We start from the raw sequence: 22,898 nt of genomic DNA on the forward strand, positions 1-22,898 counted from the left end.
ATCTTCTTTAATCTCAAACATGAGAAAAAAAATACACTAGCTGTCTCATGAGGTTGTTGTAAGGATTTAGATGAGATGAAATGTGGAACTCGCTCCCAGTGGGCCAACATTCTTTACATACTAATTCTCGTCCTAATTCCCAGAGTTCATGGTAAACAATGGGAAGGAAAACCAGCCCAAGGTCACCTGCCTTCAAACTCTATATTCCAGAAAATAAACAAAATAGTCAATTCACTTAATGAAAATCCAAAATTATTGAAATTTGTGAGATTGTTCTCTTAAAGGTGCCTTAAAGTTGTAGCATTCTTTACAGGTGGTTACAGATACAGAATTAAAATCAGGGATGTGGTGAAATTAGAACACTTGTACAATGTTAGTGGGACTATAAAACGGTATGGCAATTTCTCAAAAAATTAACCATAGAATTACCATATAAACCAGAAATTCTGCTTCTGAGTATGTACTCAAAAAACAGGAACTTCAACAGATATTTGTACATCTCTGTTCACAGCAGCATTATTCACAATAACCAAAAGGAAGAAGCAACCCAAGTATCCATGGACAGATCAATGAATAAACAAAACGTGATACATACATACAATGGACTATTATTCAGCCTTAAAATAGAAGGGAATCTTAACATGCTACAACATGGATGAACCTTGAAGTCATCGTGTTAAGTGAAATATGCCAGTCAAAAAAGGACAAATACTGTATGATTCCACTCATTTGAGGTACCTACAGTGGTCAAATTCATAGAGACAGAAAGTAGAATGGTGGTTGCTAAGGGTTAAAAGGAGGGAGTTGTCATTTAATGGGTATAGAGTTTCAGTTTGGAATGATGAAAAAGTTCTAGAGATTGGTCATGGTGATCGTTGTACAACTGCGTGAATGTATTTAATGCCACAGAACTGTATACTTCAAAATGGTTAAAATGGTGAATTTTATATTATGCATATTTTACCACAATTTGAAAAAGAGAAGACGGAAGAAGGAATGAACTGTGATTTGAACATGAACAAATGATTTTGTGGACACTCACTGACCTACATAACTATTCAAGGAAGATACAGAGGTGGACTGGAGGTACTACTTCTAGTTTCTAGTTGGATCTTCACAACTAGAAACTAGAACAGCAATAATCCATACTGTTCTTCTACTTAAAATTTTCTAACGGATTCATATTATAATTAGAATAAAATCCTACCTGGCCAGAAATTAGAACTATCATTCATTGCTGATGGGATTGTAAAATATCATAGCCACTTTGGGAAACAATCAGGTAGCTCATCAAGATGTTAAACATTGGCTGGGCGCGGTGAATCACGCCTGTAATCCCAGCACTTTGGGAGGCTGAGACAGGTGGATCACGAGGTCAGGAGATCGAGACCATCCTGGCTAACACAGTGAAACCCTGTCTATACTAAAAATACAAAAAAATAGCTGGGCGTGGTGATGGGCACCTGTAGTCCCAGTTACTCGGGAGACTGAGGCAGAAGAATGGTGTGAACCTGAGATGCAGAGCTTGCAGTGAGTCGAGATCACGCCACTGCACTCCAGCCTAGGTGACAGAGCGAGATTCCATCTCAAAAAAAAAAAAAAAGATGTTAAACATTGTTATATATTATATCACTCTTAGGTGTATACTCCAGAGAAATAAAAACTTATGTTCACACGAAAATATGTACAACAATATTCACAGCAGCATTATTCATGATACCCAAAAAATAGAAACAATTCAAACGTCCATTAACTGATAAATGAACAAAATATGACATATCCATCTGATGGAAAGAGGATAAACCTTGAAAATATTACGCTAAGTGATAGAAGTCAGTCATAAAAGGACACATATTGTATTATTTCACATATATGATATGTCCAAAATAGGTATATCCAGAGACTGAAAGTAGATTAGTGGTTACTACAGGCTGTTGGGGAGAGAAGGAATGGTGAGTAACTGCTAAGGAATATAGGCTTTCTTTTAGGAGTGACATGTTCTGGAATCAAATAGTGGTGATAGTTGTTGTACAATTCTGTGAATATACTAAAACTACCTAATCATTTTAAAATGGTGAATTTTATGGTATATGAATTGTATCTTGATACAGCTGTTTTATATATATGTATTTTTTGAGACAGGGTCTCTCTCTGTTGCCCAGGCTAGAATCCAGTGGCACAATCACAGCTCACTGGGTTCAAGCAATGCTTCCACCTCAGCCTCCCAAGTAGCTGGAACCACAGGTGCACACTACACCTGCAGTCAAGCGATCCTCTTGCCTTGACCTCCCAAAGTGCTGGGATTACAGGTATGAGCCATCACAGCCAATCTGGATAAAGCTATTCCAAAAAACAATAATAAAATGCCACGTGGTTTCAACAGGCTATAGGATTTGGCCCTCTACAGAATCATCTCCTACTACTTTTCCCCTCACACAATACATTCTAGCCACCATAACCTTCTGTCTATCCCTCAAAAAGATCCAAATTCTCTTCTGCTTTAGAACCTTTGTACTTCCTCCTGCCTGGAAGGCTCTTCTCTCAGGTTGTTATAAGGTTGATTCTGTGTCATAATTTGGGACTTAGCTCAAATGTCTCCTAAGAGAGGACTTCCCTAACAACTAAAATAGCTCTCTACCCTCTTCCTCCCTTACTTCTATCCCCTTAACCTATTTTATTACTCTTATAGCACCTTATCACCATCTGAAACTATCTTATGTGTTTATCAATTTGTTGTCTATCTCCCCCTTCTAGAATGTAAGCTCCACAACAGCTGGGACCTTGTCTGTCTTGTTAATCTCCATGTTCCTAGCACCTAAGAGTATATGACACATAGTAGGAGCTCAATAAATATATGTTAAATAAGCGACAATAGAATTCAAGGTCTAAGTCATAACATAAATTATACACCTTGAAAACCATTGTTTAAATAGAAATAATGTTAGTTTGGCCGGGCGCGGTGGCTCAAGCCTGTAATCCCAGCACTTTGGGAGGCCAAGACGGGCGGATCACAAGGTCAGGAGATCGAGACCATCCTGGCTAATCCGGTGAAACCCCGTCTCTACTAGCCGAGCGAGGTGGCGGGCGCCTGTAGTCCCAGCTACTCCGGAGGCTGAGGCAGGAGAATGGCATAAACCCGGGAGGCGGAGCTTGCAGTGAGCTGAGATCCGGCCACTGCACTCCAGCCTGGGCGACAGAGTGAGACTCCGTCTCAAAAAAAAAAAAAAAAAAAAAAAGAAATAATGTTAGTTTGCTAACAAATCTCTGCTTACAGTAAATATCAGCTACTGTCTACTTAGCTAAGATTGTTCCTAAAGACCTCTGTTTATACCTCAGAGAACATGTTGCCTTCATGTGCATCAGTAGCTATTAACCAAGTCAGAGTTCTTGGTTTTGGGGATCTCTTCTCCTTTCAGCCTAATTCCCTCAGGTTAGTTCTGAAATTCTAGAAGCTCACCAGAAGACTTGAGCTTTGGTCTGGGCTATCTGACTTCTGCTGTTGGATAAAAGTAAGAGGGTAGGCCAGGCATGGCAGCTCATGCCCGTAATCCAGCACTTTGGGAGGCCGAGGCGGGCAGATCACTTGAGGTCCGGAGTTTGAGACCAGTGTGGCCAACATGGTGAAACCCCATCTGTACTAAAAATACAAAAAAACGTATCTGGGCACGGTGGCGCCACCTATAATCCTAGCTACTGGAGGCTGAGGCATGAGAATTGCTTAAACCTGGGACGCAGAGGAGGTTACAGTGAGCTGAGATGGTGCCACCGCACTCCAGTGAGATTCTGTCTCAAAAAAACAAGAAAAAGAGGGTAGTCTAGTATAGTGCTTCTCCAATGTTAATGTACATCCCCTTTGGACCTTGTTAAAGGACAGATTCTGGCTGGGTGTGGTGGCTCACGTCTGTAACCCCAGCACTTTGGGAGGCCATGGCAGGCAGATCACCTGAGGTCAGGAGTTCGAGACCAGCCTGACCAACATGGAAAAACCCGTCTCTACTAAAAATATAAAATTAGCCGCGTGTGGTGGCGCATGCCTGTAATCTCAGCTACTCAGGAGGCTGAGGCAGGAGAATCGCTGAAACCCGGGAGGCGGAGGTTGCGGTGAGCCAACATCATGCCATCACACTTCAGCCTGGGCAACAAGAACAAAATTCTGTCTCAAAAAAAAAAAAAAAGATTCTGATTCAGTCGGTATGGGTGGAACCTGAAATCTGCATTTTAAGTAAGCTCTCAGGTAATGCCTATCCTGTTGGTACACATGACCGCACTTTTTGAGTAGCACTGGATGAGACAATGAAGCAGTAGGCAGTAGTTTCTCATTCAATATTTTGGCTAGTATATACCAAACAAAATATAGCCCAGTGATTCTGTATTTGTATTCTATAACTTAGCGTTACTATTCCTTCTCCAGTTGCAGAATTCCAAAGGTCTACTGTTATATAAAAGTATGACAAATCTTGGGGCTAAAACTTTTTCAAAATGAACACATTAATCATTGGAGAAACATGATTTACATTATAGGTAATATTTATCACCAGTTTGTGTAGAATAAACTACACTTATATCTTCAGGTCACTTAGGATCCCAGCTCTAAACAACAGGGAAAGAGAAATTAAGAGAACATGAGTGAGTGCGGGTATCTAAAATCTCTGTCCTGTACGAACTAATTACTTATTAAACAGTAAATTCAGCTTGTCTCTGCCTGGCAGCCCTGAAAGAACATGAGAGTAGGATGGGGGATAAGGAAACAACTTAGCAGGTAAGAATGGGGCCTCTATTTCACAGGAGAACTACCTCATACCTTCTCAGAATGTCAATTTTCCAAACTTCAAAGAAGAGACACCTGATGAGCAGCATGCAGGTATATACAATGCCTATTCCCCAGCCATTACTTGGCTATCTCACCTCTAGGGGAAGGTAGGTATGCTTTTGTTCCTGGCCAACTTGTAGGCAGGGCAGATGGGGATACTTGAGCTGAAGGTTATATTTCTGCTTGAAATACTGTGCCACTGTGCACTCCACAGTCTGTCCACTCTCCAGCTGTAAGGGGAATCTGTTCAGAAGAAGGGAAGGAAGGAGGTGTCATAACCCAGCATTCAGTCCCACTTCTCTAGACCCACAACCATGAGAAGTCCCAGACTTTTTCCTTTTTTATTTGGCCCCAATATGATGTGCAGGAAGGAAGTCCCAGACTTTGCTTCATCCTATCCAACTTCTTTGAGTATCGCCACTCATGGGAAAACAGGACATACAGGGCTCCAAGAAAGAAGCTAAAGGTTTGAAGGGCAAGTTCCACAAAAGTCAGGATACTATCTGACTCATTTATTTCCAATTTTTTTTTTTTTTTGAGACGGAGTCTCGCTCTGTCGCCAGGGCTGGAGCGCAGTGGCCGGATCTCAGCTCACTGCAAGCTCCGCCTCCCGGGTTTACGCCATTCTCCTGCCTCAGCCTCCTGTGTAGCTGGGACTACAGGCGCCCGCCACCTCGCCCGGCTAGTTTTTTGTATTTTTTTAGTAGAGACGGGGTTTCACCGTGTTCGCCAGGATGGTCTCGATCTCCTGACCTCGTGATCCGCCCGTCTCGGCCTCCCAAAGTGCTGGGATTACAGGCTTGAGCCACCGCGCCCGGCCCTATTTCCAATATTGAGCATAAAGCCTAACACAGAGTAGACACTCATAATGTAGTGTAGCCTAAGGTCAAGAATGGGAATGGAATCAATGACAGCTTCCCCAAGGAGCCCAGGAGCCTAGCTTTCTTTTTTCAAGAAAAATAATAATTAGAGAGAGATTCTAACATTTACCTAACCCTAACAGGAATCAGAGAACACACTTGCTCTAAAGTAAAGGACCAAAGAGGCAAGGAGATCAAGAAGGTAAAAATGGTAGGCAGAGTATCAACAGATCAGAGAAGATTGAGAAAGGATGCCAAATTCCCACAGCTTATCTTCAAAAACAGGGCCAGTCCCCAAGGCTCATTCTCAAGGCCAGTGGGGGAAGGAGGGAGGGAAAGATAGTGAGTTTTAAATCTCAGCCCTTCTTCACCAACAAAGTATGACTCAGCACTCCTGCCAACTTACGTCTGATGGCTAGCAGGGCGACGGGTAACATTACACACGCGGTATTTCCTCTTCATCTGTCCACAGTGGGTGACTTCCACCTTCAGGCCTGAGATACACACACTGCTTGTCAGGGCTGAAATAGGTTGCTCAGGTGCCCAGCCTTGGCTTCTCCCCTGAGCATACCCCAAGGGGATTTCCTCTTAGGGCTCAAGTGGAGCTGTTTCCCTTCCCCTCCTGTTGGGTCCTCACCCTTGATCTCCTTGGTGAAGCGAACACGCTGAGAGTCCGTGAGGGGCTTGGGCTGCTCATCTATGTTCCTGATGTCCAGCACCTCACACATGAACTCAATCACTGGCTGCGCCTTATAGAAGGCAGTGGCTGAGACTGTGGGGACAGGGTAAAGATAGCTCAGCTCAGGTTCTGTCTTCCACAATACATGGAGGTACAGCAATTTATACCCTCTTCCTTATAGGGCATTGGGATGGGGGAAGGGGAAGCCAGGGCTGTAGGAATTAGACTAGGAGTGTGGTTGCAGAGCTGGGAGGGATGAGGCTGGGAGTGTGGTCACTGGACTTGGGGTGCCCCTAGCTCCATAGCTCTCCCCACTCACCATCAATGTTGAGCATCATCTTCCACATGGCAGGGCGCACAGACTGGTGAAAGCCGAACCAGACCTCGCGCCCACCCCCCAGCGGGTGGTAGTAGCCCTCAGGCGGTGAGAAGAAGGAGCGGCCCACAGGGGTGTACCTGGCAGGGACAGGCAGAGAACTGGTCCCTCGGGCACAGGCCCCCACCCTGTGAGGCATCCTGGGCACGGAGGAGCCCTGGCCTGAAAGGCAGGACACCGGGGCTTTAATGCCAGCTCTGATGCTTTACTAGTTGTATGACTGACCTTGTGCAAGTTTCTACCTTCTCTCTGCCCTGCAGGGACAGATGGGATGAGGCCCAAAGATATCTAAGAAGTTCAGGGCCAGGGCTTTAAACCATCTAAATATAAATACACACTTGCCTGGCAAGTGGTAGGGCTTCAAATAATTTTTTTTTTTTGAATGGCACACTGTGGGACCTTAATATGTGCTCCCCCTCCTCCCCTGACAGCAGTTCTGCCAACACTAGTAGCCCAGATACTAACTACACCCAATACCTCATGGATGCCAGGTGCCTCATGGCCACATCCAGGGCTTGCACAGACTCCAAGGGAACAGGGATCTGGCCGCTGACCAGGGCCTCATGCAGCATTCGCCAGCTCACAATGGCTAGCCACTTGATGGAGACCTTAAAGATTCGATCCTTCCCTTCCCCAGGGATTGTCACCTCAAAGTCGACCTTCAGGAGGGTGAGAGAAAGGAGTGAAGGATTGCCATTGCTCTACGAGAATGACCCCCAACTCCATGGATTTGCTGAGAATACGTTTCTCAAGTTGACAGGGGCTCATAATGAAGACCCCAAAGTAAGTCCAGCCCCTTAGGTTCTAGCCACCTTGGCTCAGTGCTTCTCTTCCTCTCAACTACCTCTCAGCCTAGCAGGAAGTCCTTTAGGTCTATTTTAAGTCTAATCTCAATCTGTTTAGGACACGGACAGGCATATGAGACTAAATAAACATCAGCACCTACCCACCCCTCACCCTAAAACATACTTTCTCAGCACAAAAAATGAAAAGGATCTCTGGATCACCAGACTCCAAAGAGGCTTACACGAGCTTGGTTCTACCCCAGACCCCTGACACAGGCCTAGCCTGACTCCCAACCTTACCCGTTCGTTGCCAATGGGCAGTGCTGTGACAGTGTAAATGTTCTTCTTTCCATCATACACAGGCTTGCGATCACCAAAGATCTGAGGCTTGAAATGCTGGACCATGTATTCCACCACTTCCCTGTGGGGGATAGGAGTGGCCTGTGGAAGCTGAGAGACTACCACCACTTCAAGCTTTTGGAAGTAATTCAAAGTCCAGGCAATGTCCCATCTATTATATTCACTCCTAACATCTACTCTATGACAGTGCTTCTCAAACTTTAACTTTCCTATGAATCACATGGAGATTTTATTAAAATGTAGCTTCGGATTCAGCAGGTCTAGAGTGAAGCCTGAAATTCTGCATTTCTAACATGCTCCCAAGCGACACTGCTGGTCCTCAGACCACCAAGGCTCTAACAGACCTGAAAGAGTGGTGTGAGTGCCTTCTGAGAAGACGGGGAGGCTAAAGGGAGAAAAGCTTGACTCCAGGGTCTATCAAGAATCAGGAATAGGGCTAGGTATGGTGGCTGACACCTGTAATCCCAGTACTTTGGGCAGCCGAGGCAGGAGGATCACTTGAGCCTAGGAGCTCAAGGCTAGCTTAGGCAACAGAGTGAGACCCCATTTTCTACAAAAAAAAAAAAAAAAAAAAAAAAAAAATTTTTTTTTTAGTTAGCTGGGTATGGTAGCATGTGCCTATAATCCCAGTTGCTTGGGAGGTTGAGACAGGAGGATCACCTGAGGCTGGGAGTTTGGGGTTACAGTGAGCTATAATTACACCACTGCACTCCAGACTGGGGAACACAGTAAGAGCCTGTCTCAAAAAGAAGAAAAAAAAAAGAACAGCCAGGTGCAGTGGATCATGCCTTTAATCCCAGCACTTTCGCTTGAGCTCCCGAGGTTGAGACCAGCCTGGGCAACACAGAGAAATTCCGTCTCTACAAAAAATGCAAAAATTAGTCAGGCATGGTGGTGTGTGCCTATAGCCCCAGCTACTCAGGAGGCTGAAGTGGGAGGATCACTTGAGCCTGAGAGGCAGAGGTTGCAGTGAGCTGAGATTATGTCACTGCACTCCAGTCTGGGCGACAGAGCCAGATCTTGTCTCAAAAAAAATTAAAACAAAACAAAAAACAAATCAGGAACAGAATCTAGGCTGCTCCAATCTCGAATCCCAGATCTGATAAGCAAAAAAGGTAGAAGAGATGTGAACTGGAATAAGAATAAACCGTGGAAGAAAAATCTCATCTCTTCCATCTCTCTGAAGCACTTAGTCTCACCACCCTGTTTTTTCTTCATTACCATCTCTTACTTCCTGTCCTCTGAAACTTAGACCCCATGGTGTCCATTATTCCTTCAAAATTCCAGTTTATCTAACCAACTGACCTTCACACTTTCTAAATCAAAGTTCTTGAATACTACTGGATAACACAAATGGTACATTAGAAGCAACTGTGATCATATGGTTTCAATCCCAATTAGGCTTCAGTGCTGCCTAGCAATCTTTTTCATGTCCCTGATTACTTCCATCCCTCCTACTCTATGTAGACTATGTAGAACTTTCTCTACTAGCCTGTAACTCCAGAACCCATTCCTGTCTCCTATCAGGAAGCAGCTCTAATATCTTTAAAAAAGGCGGAGGATAGTACACAAGGCCACCCTCGAGTTACCAGACATATACACAAACATATTAATATGTGCGTGCATCAATTTTTCTCCTTTCCTCTTACACTCAAAATGACCCTTCCATGTATTATTTTTAAACATATGAAAATATATTCAACTTCACTTATTAGAAAAATACAATTTAAAATTAGACCAAGATCAGGATGCCAAAGATCAAAAAAATCTCAAATATCAAATTGGTGCAGGTATAGGAAGAGACTCTCTGATGCCTTATTGATGGGAGTATAGTTGGTACAACTTACCTTTAAAAACAAGTTGCAATATCTGAAAACTCTGAAATGTATTAGGCCAACAGTCCCACTCCTAGCAATTTATCCTACAAATACACTCATATTTGAGTGCAAAAATGAATCTATATATAATAATATTCAAGTTTCATTTTTGTAGCAGAATTTAGACTCAAATGTTCCTCAATAGATTTATTATATAAGTTATATCACAGCCACTCAACCTATGCAAAAGAATGAGGCAGATCCATATGTGCTGGTATGTAATACCTTCAAAAATATATTGTTCAGTGGAAAAATGCAAAGTACAGAACAATGTATAAAGAACCCTGTTTTGGGTGTTTAAAAATTTTATATGTGCATATATGCCTGCACATGTGTAGAATAGTATACAGAAGCATATTCAAGAATGGTAACAATTGGCTGGGCACGGTGGCTCATGCCTGTAATCCCAGTACTTTGGAAGGCTGAGGCGGGCGGACTGCTTGAGGTCAGGAGTTTGAGACCAGCCCAGCCAACATAGTGAAACCCTGTCTCTACTAAAAATTTAAAAATTAGCCAGGCGTGGTGGCAGGTGCCTGTAATCCCAGCTACTCGGGAGGCTGAGGCAGGAGAATCACTTGAACCCGGGAGGCAGAGGTTGCAGTGAGTTGAGATCACGCCACTGCACTCTGGCCTGGATGACAGAGTGAAACTCCGTCTCAAAAAAAACAGAATGGTAACAATTGGTCAGGTATGGTGGCTCACGCCTGTAGTCCCAATACTTTGGGAGGCATAGGTAGGCAGATCACTTGAGGTCAGGAGTTTGAAACCAGCCTGGCCAACATGGTGAAACTCTGTCTCTACTAAAAACACCAATAAATTATGTGATGGGGGGCACCTATAGTCCCAGCTACTCAGGAGGCTGAGGCAGGAGAATCATTTGCCTGTCATCTCAGCTACTTGGGAGGCAGAGGCACAAGAACTGCCTGAACCTAGGAGGCAGAGAGTGCAGTGATCTGAGATGGTGCCACTGCACACCAGCCTGACAGAGCCTAAGGGAGGCTCTGTCTCCAAAAAAAAAAAAAAAAAAAGGTAACAATTAATGGTACTGGGGGACTAGAGACCAGGATAGTAAGGAGACATTTTTCACTACTATCTTTCTGTGATATTTGAATTTTTTTATATTATACATATAGTTTTCAAATAATAATAAAATTAATTAATTAAAGAAATATCGCAGAGGCCAGGCACGGTGGCTCACGCCTGTAATCCCAGCACTTTGGGAAGCCGAAGCGGGCAGATCACCTGGGGTCAGGAGTTCAAGACCAGCCTGGCCAACATGGTGAAACCCATCTCTACTAAAAATACAAAAAAAATAGCCGGGCATGTTGACAGATGCCTGTAATCCCAGCTACTCAGGAGGCTGAGCCAGGAGAATCGCTTAAACCGAGAGACGGAGTTTGCATTGAGCTAAAATAGCGCCATTGCACTCCAGCCTGCGCAACAAGAGCAAAACTCCACATCAAAAAAAAAAGGAAATATCACTTCCTCTAAATAGAGCTAATCCCTCCAACTGTGCATCCTACAATGTCCTTCGGCCTCATCAAGGACATCCCATTAATTTCTCCCCTCTATCCCAAACTTTTAACTTCATCTTTACTACCTCCTTCTCCTTAATCTGTAAACATACCCATATCTCATTCTTTAAAACTCTTTATTCATTCAACTAACATTGAAATGTAGTAGGCACTGTACTTATTTCTTAGCTCAATATAGTTAGATTAACTAGCTCAACTACTTTCTGCTGAAATTGCTCTGCCAAAAGTCACTAATAATCTTCTAATAGCGAAGTCCAATTGGACTATTTTTCAGCATTTATCCTACTTGGCATCTCCTTCTCAAAAACTTCCTTAGATTTGGTGATACTACCCTCTACTGGTTTTTTTTTTACCTTTCTGGCCCCTCTTTCAAGGTTGGTGTCTTTCAGATTTGGTAGCTTAGGTGTGTATCACTTACCGGTTGACTCTACGGGGACACTTATCCGGCTTGATGTCCACCTCGTAGTGGTACACGTCGATCTTAGGGATGTCCACCTCAAAGTAATTGGCCAGGAGCTTGATTGGTTTCCCCACAGTGCCAATGCCAGGCCGGCGAGGTGCCTGGAACACCTGCTGCAGGGGGGGCAGGTAAGCGCCCGCAGCTACGAGACAAAGAGGCTGGTGAGGGTAAAGTCTGGTAATCTCCTAACTACTCTTATCAGAGAAGGAACAAGGCCTCCCAGAACAGGAACATGAGAGTATAGAGAATGCCTCTTTCCTGCTACCCAACCCAGCCGAGCGCTTCCAGGGGACATCTCAAGCTCATCTGTGTTTTTGGTTTTGTTTTTTGTTTTTTTTAAATCTCTCTCCAGTTAGGAAAATTATCCTTATTGTCTACTTTAAATTCATTAAGTTCATATATAATAAGTTCCTATTGCATGTTAAGCAGAGAGACTAAATCTGACTCCTAGTAACAGAACCCTTTCTTTCTTCTACTAGAGTAAGACACTTGCCTTCACCAGGTATCTAGCAGACCAAGAATTTATATTCTCTGCCAGCCAGATGCTCACTCCATTCATCACCATGCTGAATACAAAATGGCATAACCTTTATGTTCCTTTATAGGTGGGCAGGAAGAACATCCAGAGAAGGCCAGGTTAGGGAGGGCAGGGTCAGTGTTTGAGGCAGGATTAGGGCAACTGAATGGCGAGAGTTGGAGAGAGGGAAAAGGAGAAAAGGCTCAAAGGATAGTTTGGAGACTAAGGAAAAGAGAAAGGGGGCTGGAGAACAGGACAGAGCTGGAGGTCACAATAGAAAAAGGCAAGGAGAAGGAGAGAAGGCTGGAGTTAAGGGGTGGGGCAGACAGGAAGAAACAAAGCGGCAATTGGGGAGGCAATGATAAAAAAAAAAAAAAAAAAAAAAAAAAAAAAAGCTTGAATAAAGAAAGAACTGGCCGGGCGCAGTGGCTCAAGCCTGTAATCCCAGCACTTTGGGAGGCCGAGACAGGCGGATCACGAGGTCAGAAGATCGAGACCATCCTGGCTAACACGGTGAAACCCCGTCTCTACTAAAAAATACAAAAAACTAGCCGGGCGACGTGGCGGGCGCCTGTAGTCCCAGCTACTTGGGAGGCTGAGGCAGGAGAATGGCGTAAACCCGGGAGGCGGAGCTTGCAGTGAGCTGAGATCCGGCCACTGCACTCCAGCCTGGACGACAGAGCGAGACTCCGTCTCAAAAAAAAAAAAAAAAAAAGAAAGAACTAACAAGTTTGGGAGGAAGAGGTGGCAATTAGAATGCTGGAGAAGAGATACTGGCTCCGGGAAGAACACAAGATTCTCTCCATGCCCCACAGATCCTTCCACACAGAAGGTCCAGACAACAGAAGCAGAGATAAATTTCAAGACAGAGGGGGCCCCTGGGAAAGGGATAGGGTAGGGCCAGATCCAGCTACTTTACCCTCTTTTGCCAGTCTGGCTGCTGCCTCCAGTCTTATTTTCTAGCTTTGGGGGAAGAGAGAAAAAAAGGGAATAATATGCTACTATTGTTCTTGGCAGTAGAGAACCAGCCCAGGTGAGAGAAGAGAGGGATAAACCAGCCCAGAACCTCCCATTACCAGACCTCTGCTTTCACAGTCAGACAAGCTTGGGGGATGGGGCATATCCTCAGCTGGGGGTCAGGAAGAGGTCAGAACCATTCATGGGAGGGGTAGCTTCCCAGAGCTAAGTTGCTCTGTTTCCCTCTAACCACCGGTCAAGCCCAGTCCCACTCTACAGACAAGGAAATGAAGGCCCAGCCTGGATGGCAAAGGTCTTCAGAACTCAGCTACATGGGGAAGTGAAAACCTATCTACTAGCACCTGGCTGCCTACCTCAGAAAGTGGTGGACAGAAATTGCACACAAGCTCACGGACAGACAGACACACATTCCCATCACACACATCCAAACACACACTTAGACCTTGGCAATTTACACTCACATACATATCCTTCACTACCCTAGACTGAGTTCTTCAAAGGCAGGGACTATATCTGCCTTGGTCACTGCTTAATCTCCAGTGTCTGGCAAACACACAGGAAGTATTCAACATACTGATATGAAATGAATGAACAAACATATTCATAGACACACCACAAAAACACACAAGCACACACAGCACACAAACACCTGTAATTGCCCAGAAACAATTATAAACACTACACAAGACAAACATGCACAGTTGTGGGTGTAGCCAGTAAGAGACATCCTTTCCCTCCCCAAGTTCTTATATTGCATTCACCTTCTTCCCCTCCCAGACTGAATAATCATTTGGGGCCTTGGGAGAAAGATAACCCCTAGAGCTGGGGGGCTAGTTAGACATGATGGGGGATGGGACAGACACTCTAGCCTCAAAGCCTTCTCTTCCCCAGAAACCCGACTACATACCAGACATAGCCTTAGAGCACCATCCTCTCCAAAGAAGCTTTGGGAAAACAGGGGAGCCCGCACCCCCACTTCATCTTCAAACTAGGAAAGACAGCAGCAAGCAGGAACCTCTCTCCCATTCCATCCCCCTGAAAGCCTAACAACAGCACAGTCTTCTCCCCGCCCCCCCTTACCCCAGCTTTTAGTCTGAGAACGGGAGACACTCCCCTACAGACCCAGACAGGGACAGACGGCCACTTTGTGATGCAGATGAGGGCCCCAGCACAGAGGACAAAGCTTGGGCCTAGGGGGAAAGGGGCGGGGCCCTTCTCTTCAGACAAAAGCAAGGAGGGAGGGGCCCTGAAAAGGACACTCCCCCTCCCCCATCCCCAAGGAGCCCAGAGAAGGAAAAGTAACAGAGCTGAAAGCCCTGGCTCAGGACTCCTTTCCTGCAGTTCTGAGGCCCACACACCTCCCAAAGAGCCAGACTGCATATTCAAAAGACACAAATTCAAGGTTAGGTTAGGTTAGGTTAGGTTAGGTTAGCTGGTGGGCAAGCAAAGACTAACAGGCCAATCTCTCCAAAAAGGATCTGTTCCATGTGAATATACACTTTATTAAATATCCATATACGTGCTTAACCATTTATGTTCACATTGGAATGTGATTTAATTAATAAACATGTATTCTGTGCCAGGGCCTATACACTAGGCACTTGCTAGTTCTACAAATAAACCAGACACTGCTTCTACCTTCAGGGAGCACCTAGTCTAGTGTATGTGCTTGGAACACACCTGAGCACAGAAGGCAGACCTGGGCATAAGCCCAGTGAGGCTAGCAACAATGCTTTAGTTTTTTGGGCTTTTTGTTTATTTGTTTGTTCGTTTTTTACACAACACTTTAGTGTCGTGTATTATGTCCTCAGGCCACCTTGGGACACCACTCTAACTTCCTACAAGAGAACAGTCCGGGCCTAGGAAGGAGGCAGTTATGGGGTCCCTCAATCTGCAGCTTCCAGACTGAATCTCAATTATACCCTTTTCTGAGGCAAAGCCTGTCCCACTAGGCTTTTCCTAAGGCTATGGGTAACTCCAAACAGCAGGTTCTAGCTCTTTCCTAGAAGCTTATTTTTTGTAACAAATTTTTAAAAAGTCAATTTTTCATCACTCCAGAGCCTATTAGGAATTCATCGGGATAAAAATCATTAGTCTAGAATGGGTACCAGCAACCAGCAATCCATGTGGACTTCAATGACCTACCCCACTACTCTAGTTCATGGGTTGTTGGAAATAGTCCCCAGCCTTGAAAAACAGGAGTGCCTGAGATGGAGAGAGGGGCCTGACAGAGAGGAAGTACAAAAGTCAGTTGCTCCCTGCGCTTATCCTTGGGACTACACAACCTATACAAGGTTGGTTATTAGGGGGAAAACAGTCACTAAGTACTTATAGATCACTAAATGGATAACTTGAGTGAGGTGGTAGGAGCTATTTCCTTGAGAGAGTGGGAGGGAGTTAGGTCTGCTACAAAAAAAAAACAAAATAATTTCCATTAGGAAAGTAATAAAGTTCATGTCCCAAATGGAAATTTGATTCCCATTCCCAGACCAAATGTAAGGAAGTGGTGAGAGATGACCTGAAGGATTCCCAGGTCCAGGCTCCTCGTCCCATCACAGGGTAAGACACTTAAGACACAAGAGGTATCACCACCCCACAGCCCATCCTGAGGACTCCAGTTTTCTTGAGGCAATCCTGCCTCAGTTTATCCTCTGTTCCTATGTCTTTTTCTCCTCGTTACCTGCAAATAAGAAGTTAAGGCTATCACCTGCGCCTCACCAGGGTGAAGGCTATAAACTCCCCCATCCTCCAACTTGTTTGTAGGGTTTAGATCTTGGCTCTAAAGACAGCCCTGACAGTTTCTGGGAAGCAGGGAGAGGAAAACGGAAAGATATCCAGTGGAAGATAGGAGCCATGAAAATATTAAGAAATATCAGAATAAATGTTATAACTGTAGAGTGTAACCTTAACAGACAATTCAATGGAAAAGGTCATTATCTTGTGTGTGGATTAAAAGCCCCCATCTCTACTCAGTATTGGAGCAGAAACTTGCAAACCAAGCAGACAACTCCTTCCAGGTAGCCCCTGTCTGCCCTGTCCTTTATTCATCCGTAACCAATACCTTTCCTAAGGCCTATCTTTAGGAGGACCCACCCCCAGAACCCATTGCTTCGGTCCCAGTCTTTCCTGTGGCAGAAAAATGCACTTTGGCAGCTTCCCTCAACCCATTCTTGGCAAACTGTTACTGAGGGCCAAGTGTAAGAGCCCCTAAAATGGGGGCGGGGACCATAACCATTTGCACTCTGCCAGCATAACCTAAGAGCGAATGCACCCCATCAGCACGCTCCTTTTTCCAAGCCAAACGAGGGTGGGGGGCGGCGAAGAGAGGTGGGGGTATTTGGACGGCCACGCCCCCACCACGTCGGGCAGCCCCTGCCAGCTGCCACCTCCGCGCATGCTCCGGAGCCTCCACTCCGACTCCCCAGACCCACGGGGGGGAATCCCGGGACTGGGTCCCCACCCACCGCCCCCTGACCCTCGCCCTCGCGTCAGGCCCGGTGGGGCGGAGCTCACAGTCCAGTTCTGGCGCCTTCTCCCAAGAGACATTAGCTTATTCCAGCCCAGCGGAGCCCCCGCCCCCGGCATGCGGTAGCTCCAGGCCCATCTGTGTGGCCCCCTCCTCTCCTGGACACCTGGAGCCCGTCCCCTGCCACCTGCCGGGCCTCTCCGTAGGCCTCCACGGACGTCTGGGAGTCCTTCCGTGCGTGCAGGCCCTTCTCCCAGATTACTTCCAACCCGCAGGACTGCATACAGCCTCCTTGGACAAACAGCCCCCATCTCAGGGCTCTCTTCACATGGTTCTCCCCCGGAACTGCACACAGCCTCCTTCAAACTGGGCCCCCATCGTGGGAGAGCCCTTCTCCTCACTCAGGAGCGCTTCCCTCACTTGGAAACCACGCTTTTCATGCGGGAGTCCCCAGTCCTTGGAGCATGCACCGTTCCCCCTCCCGGGGGCCCTTACCTGCTCCCGAGGGTCCCGCTTCCATCCCATATACCCGTGCGGAGGTCAGGCGGCCCGGAGACTGTGAAGTCCAGCGTGAGGGGCCTAGGTACCCCGCACTCTCGCTGCTCGGGTTCCCGGGCCGGGCTCGGCTCCCCTACCAAGCCCGGCCGCTCGCGCCGCCGCCCCCGCAGCCTCCGTTGCCGCCGCCGCCGCCGCCGCCGCCGCGGAGCCTGCAGCAGCTCCCCCTGCGAGCGCCCGGCCAGCTGCCAGTGCGCAGGCGCGACCGCCAGGCCCAGGGGGCGGACCGGAACGAGTCAAGCGGGGCGCTCAGACGGCAACAAAGGCCAATGGAGAGGGGCGGGGGCACCGGGGACCCGAGACAGCGGCCCCTGGCGGTCACCCGTTGCCATGCAGCCCGGCGGGAGGGCTCCGATAAAGGTGCCTTGGAACCGCGCAGTGGCATAAGTGGGGCAGGGCGAAGGGACACCCCGCCACAGCTGCCTTCCGCCCTGTCTTTTCCCCAAATAGGTCCCTCCAAACCTACACACAGCCCCCGCCTGTCGCACCGAGCCGCGCGCACATTATGGGAACCCCACCTCATTCCCAGACCCCCGGCACTCCAGCGCCCAGGGGCCCTGCCTCCCACCTCGCCTCCCACCTCTCCTCCCAATCACCCTCATCCTTCAAGCCTTGGCTGCAAAGCGACTGCCTCCGCGAAGTCTTTCTCCGTCCCTAGTCACTGAACTCATTGACGCCACCCCCTCTTCCAGGCCGTGGGCTGGACGCTGAGACCACAGATAAGTAGAGACCCTGCCTACCCTGGAAGATGTCACAGTTTTAACTTAAGTACAGCTACAGAGCTCTGTCCACCGGACCTGGGAAGTACCTGCCTCCACTTTCTCATCTACAGCTCATGCCTGAACTCTTGTCAATCTGCTTCTGCCCTCACCACGTCACTTAAATGACTTTCGGGGTTGAAATCCAAACGATACTTTTCAATTATTTCTCTGCAGCGTCTGTCACTGTGCCTCTACTTCCCTTCTGAGCCTTCCACTTGGCTGTGGCATCTTCTGCAGTCTCCTATTGCCTAAGTCCTTTTCAGTCTTTTAAAGGGCCCCTTTTGTTTTTGCCTCGTTAATTGTTCACTGTGGTTCCAAACCCAGCTCTCTTCTCATTCCACTCTCCCCTTGAAGGTCTCATCCACTCTTACGGCCCAACTATCCCTCCAAATCTCTATTTCCAACCATGTCTCAGACTCACATTTCCACGTGTCTGCTGGACAGCTCCACCTAGATATCCTACCAGAACTTCAATTTTAAGAAGTCCAACCAAATACTTTATCTTTTACTCACAAACATACTCGCCCTGTGCTTCCTATCTCAACGAATAGCACCTTCATGTCAGAAATGACAGTTCCTCTATCCCTTGTTCTTTCCCTCTATTCAGCTGTTCACCACGTCTGGACATGTTTACCTTTCTGAACTGCTCTCACATGAGTCGATGCCATTCTGATGGTTTCTTATGCTGGTGCAGACCCTTATCATATCTTGCCAGAAGTATCACAACCACTTCCTTGCTAGTATCAAAGTTTCTGGGAACTCCCATTCTCCCTCCTATTCAGTCTGGTGCAGTGATAGGTGGGGTAAGAGACCCAGCTCAAACACCACTTTCCCATAAACTCACACAAATTTTTGATGCCTGCTTTACACTAGATGCCATGCAGAGGCTGGGAACTTAAGGGGCGGACCATAACCAGTCCTTATTCATGAGGAGATTAATTTCTGACACTTAAACCATGCCTTGCTTCTAGAGGTTCTCAAACAGCAACCATGAGAATCTCCTGGAAAGCTTGTTAAAACTTGGATTGGTGGCTGGGTGCAGTGGCTCACGCCTGTAACCCCAGCACTTTGGCAGACTGAGGCGAGTGGATCACCTGAGGTCAGAAGTTCAAGACCAGCCTAGCCAACATGGTGAAATCTCATCTCTACTAAAAATATAAAAAATTAGCTGGGTGTTGTGGCAGACACCTGTAATCCCAGCTACTCCAGAGGCTAAGGCAGGAGAATCGCTTGAACCGGGGAGGGGGAGGTTGCAGTGAGCTGAGATCATGCCATTGTACTCCAATCTGGGCAACAAGAGTTAAACTCTGTCTCAAAAAAAAAAAAAAAAAAAAAAAAGCAAAACTTGGATTGGTAAGCCCTGCCTCCAGAGTTTTCGATTCAGTAGGTGTTGGGTGGGACCCAAAAATGTGCATTTCTAACAAGTTTCCAGATAAGGCTGATGATGCTGACGAATTACTCCCCTACATACAAAGTAGAGGTGAAGAACAAAGACTCTGGAGCCAGACTGTCTTGGTTTCAATACTGTCCCTGCATTTACTAGACATGTAACATTAGGCCCATTATTTAACTTCTCCGTGTCTCAATTTCCTCCTCTGTAAAATGGCAGTGGTAATAGTACCTACCTCATTCAGCTGTTGTGAAGATGAAATGAGTTAATACATAAAACCACTTTAGTGGCTGGGCGCAGTGGTTCACGCCTGTAATCTCAGCACTTTGGGAGACTGAGGCGGGCAGATCACCTGAGGTCAGGAGTTCGAGACCAGCCTGGCCAACATAGTGAAAACCCATCTCTCCTAAAAATACAAAAATTAGCTGAGCGTAATGGCACACGCCTGTAGTCCCAGCTCCTCGGGAGGCTGAGGCACAAGAATCGCTTGAACCCAGGAGGCAGAGGTTGCAGTGAGCTGAGATCACGCTACTGCACTCCAGCCTAGGTGACAAAGCAAGACTCCATCTCCAAAAACAAAACAAAAACACTTTAGAACACTGCCTAAAAAGAATGCAAGGAAGGTATCAGCTGCTATCATAATCATTACTTGCCTCTCACACTATATTCTTTTTTTGGGACAGGGTCTTACTCTGTTGCCCAGGCTGTAGTGCAGTTGCACAATCTGGACTCTGCAGTCTCCACCTCTCAGGCGCAAGTAATTCTCCCACCTCAGTCTCCTGAGTTGCTGAGACTACAGGCGCATGCCACCACGCCTGACTTTTTATTTATTTATTTACTTACTTATTGTAGAGATGAGGGTCTCGCTATATTGCCCAGGCTGGTGTTGAACTCCCGGGCTCAAGCAATCCCCCTGCCTCAACTTCCCAAAGACTCTTCTTATGGAATGCTGAGGTCCCAGCTCAGTTACACTAGGGCAAAGGTCCCAGCTCACTTACACCAGGGCAAAGGTGAGCTACCACACCTGGCTCCACACTATAATCTATGTTCCTTAAAAACAGGGACAATATCAGATGCATTGCTGTCCTCCTTTAGTGCCTGGCACAAGCTGTGCCTAGAGTGATCAGTAAATTTAGGTTTACCTGAATCAACAAGATAGCATCAAAAAGCACTCAGAAAAACTCTCTCAAAAAACTCTCAAAGGTCTCAGAAAGACCTCTGCCCTGATGTAACTGAGCTGGAACCTCAACATTCCATAAGAAGAGTCTGACTCCCCTATTCTAAATACTCAACCTCATACTTCACTTTGTGCAAAGGCAGTAGTCACTATTCTGACCCATCTCCAAAGTGGCTACTGAAGTCAAGCCTGGCCCCAGCCTCTCAAAGTCTTTCTGCAGAGTGCACCTGTAATCAGGGACTTCACTCTCAGCTAGGCAAAGTGGCAGAGTAAAATGGAAATCCAGATAGTATTTTGCTTTTTTTGTTGTTGTTTTTTTTGGGTTTTTTTGAGACAGAGTCTCACTCTGTCGCCCAGGCTGGAGTGCAATGGTGCAGTGTTGGGTCACTGAAGCCTCTGCCTCCCAGATTCAAGCAATTCTCATGCCTCTGCCTCCCGAGTAGCTGGGATGATAGGCACATGCCACCACACCCAGCTAATGTTTGCGCCATGTTGCCCAGACTGGTCTCAAACTCCTGACCTCAGGTGACCCACCCACCTCAGCCTCCCAAAATGTTGGGATTATAGGCATGAGCCACTGCCCCCAGCTGCATTTTACTTTTTTTTTTTTGAGACAGAGTTTTGCTCTCGTTGCCCAGGCTGGAGTCCAATGGCACGATCTTGGCTCATCGTAACTTCAAGCGACTCTCCTGCCTCCCGGGTTCAAGCGACTCTCCTGCCTCAGCCTCCCAAGTAGCTGGGATTACAGGCATGCACCACCACACCCGGCTAATTTTGTATTTTTAGTAGAGATGGGGTTTCTCCATGTTGGTCAGGCTGGTCTCAAACTCCCGACCTTAGGTGATCCACCTGCCTCGACCTCCCAAAGTGCTGGGATTACAGGCATAAGCCACTGTGCCCAGCCCCCGCATTTTACTTTTTTATGCTGATAAATTTCTTTCAGTAATCCCCGATATATGTTCCCCCAAACCTATTGGCTCCTTCTGTTTCCGTTTCATCCTTGCATCTCAGTCCATAGCTAACTCACACCTAAGGGCCTCTGCTGTGTGGGGCCCGAGTCTTCTATCTAGATATCTTCTCTATATGAAGAATTTCCTAGAGCCAATATAGTAAGAATGGCCTGAGAAAACTTTGCATCCCCATCTACGTTTTCCTCTTTTTAGTATTAAAAAAAAAACCTGAGGAAAAAGAGAAATCAATGTAGTATAATTAACAGATTAAATAAGTAAAAGGATAAAAAAAAAAAATAAGCAAAAATCGGTAGCATTCACTGGTGGTACCAGCAATAACTAATTAGAAACTATATGATAAAATATCCAATTCAAAATTCTTGGAAATAAACTTCCTGAGATGTCTGTGATTTGTATGAGAAAATCTATAAGAACCAATAAGAAGACATATAAAATAACCTGGGTTAAGAAGAGAGAGAGGCCGAGTTCCTGGATGGAAAATAATGTAATAAAGTCTATTGGACATTTGCCACTCCAGCCTCCAAGTTCTGAGGATGAGCATCAGGTATCCCTACCCATCCCCATGTAGTGTGCCCCAGAAATTCAAAGATACAAGGATGTAATTGAGACAGTCCGTACCCCTAAGAAGAAACAATTACATATATCAGTGCTGTCCAACAGGAGTATCATACGAGCTAAATATGTAATTTTAGAATTTATTTTAGCTATGTTGTAAAAATTAAAAAGGAATTGGGCGTGGTGGCTCATACCTGTAATCCCAGCACTTTGAAAGGCCAAGCCAGGAGGATCACGAGGGGAGATGGAGACCATCCTGGCTAACAAGGTGAAACCCCCTCTCTATTAAAAATACAAAAAAGAATTAGCCGGGCATGGTGGCAGGCGCTTATAGTCCCAGCTGCTCGGGAGGCTGAGGCAGGAGAATGGTGTGAACCCAGGAGGCAGAGATTGCAGTGAGCCGAGACAGTGCCACTGCACTCCAGCCTGGGCAACAGAGCGAGACTCTGTCTCAAAAATAAACAAATAAAAATAAAAAGGAAACAGGTAAAATTAATTTTAGTAACATATTTAACCCTCAAAATCAACATATCAATATAAAAATTACTGATATTGGGCCAGGTGCAGTGGCTCACCCCTGTAATCCCAGCACTTTGGGAAGCCGAGGTGGGTGGATCACAAAGTCAGGAGTTCAGGACCAGCCTGGCCAATATGGTCAAACCCCATCTCTACTAAAAATACAGAAATTAGCTGGGCATGGTGGCGCTCGCCTGTAGTCCCAGCTACTCAGGAGGCTGAGGCAGAAGAATCACTTGAACTCAGGAGGCAGAGGTTGCGGTGAGCCGA

The 22,898-nt window shown here is 46.3% G+C and overlaps 1 protein-coding gene across 10 annotated transcripts in view; it reads right to left on the reverse strand.

Annotated features, from left to right (window-relative positions):
- Window positions 1-17,451, reverse strand: part of LOC102146235 (protein argonaute-1) — a 42,432-nt gene extending 24,981 nt beyond the window's left edge. For 4 of the 10 annotated variants that reach the window (XR_012422676.1, XM_005543989.5, XM_015438426.4 and 1 more), the window contains exons 1-8: window positions 17,199-17,451; window positions 11,701-11,884; window positions 7,811-7,931; window positions 7,203-7,384; window positions 6,669-6,805; window positions 6,308-6,442; window positions 6,077-6,164; window positions 4,906-5,053 (exon numbers count right to left, since the gene is read on the reverse strand). Coding sequence is in view for 9 of the 10 variants with exons in the window: in XM_005543989.5 (XP_005544046.1) it covers window positions 4,906-5,053; window positions 6,077-6,164; window positions 6,308-6,442; window positions 6,669-6,805; window positions 7,203-7,384; window positions 7,811-7,931; window positions 11,701-11,884; window positions 17,199-17,223 (1,020 nt within the window). In the remaining variant the exon portion in view is untranslated. Of the gene's footprint in view, window positions 1-4,905; window positions 5,054-6,076; window positions 6,165-6,307; window positions 6,443-6,668; window positions 6,888-7,202; window positions 7,385-7,810; window positions 7,932-11,700; window positions 11,885-14,144; window positions 14,301-17,198 lie in introns of those variants that run through there. The other 6 variants (XM_074012323.1, XM_015438449.4, XM_074012317.1 and 3 more) reach the window with 3 other exon arrangements.
- Between the last annotated feature and the right edge of the window lie 5,447 nt (window positions 17,452-22,898).

Source organism: Macaca fascicularis, chromosome 1 (genome assembly GCF_037993035.2).
Source record: "Macaca fascicularis isolate 582-1 chromosome 1, T2T-MFA8v1.1".
Taxonomy (NCBI): domain Eukaryota; kingdom Metazoa; phylum Chordata; class Mammalia; order Primates; family Cercopithecidae; genus Macaca; species Macaca fascicularis.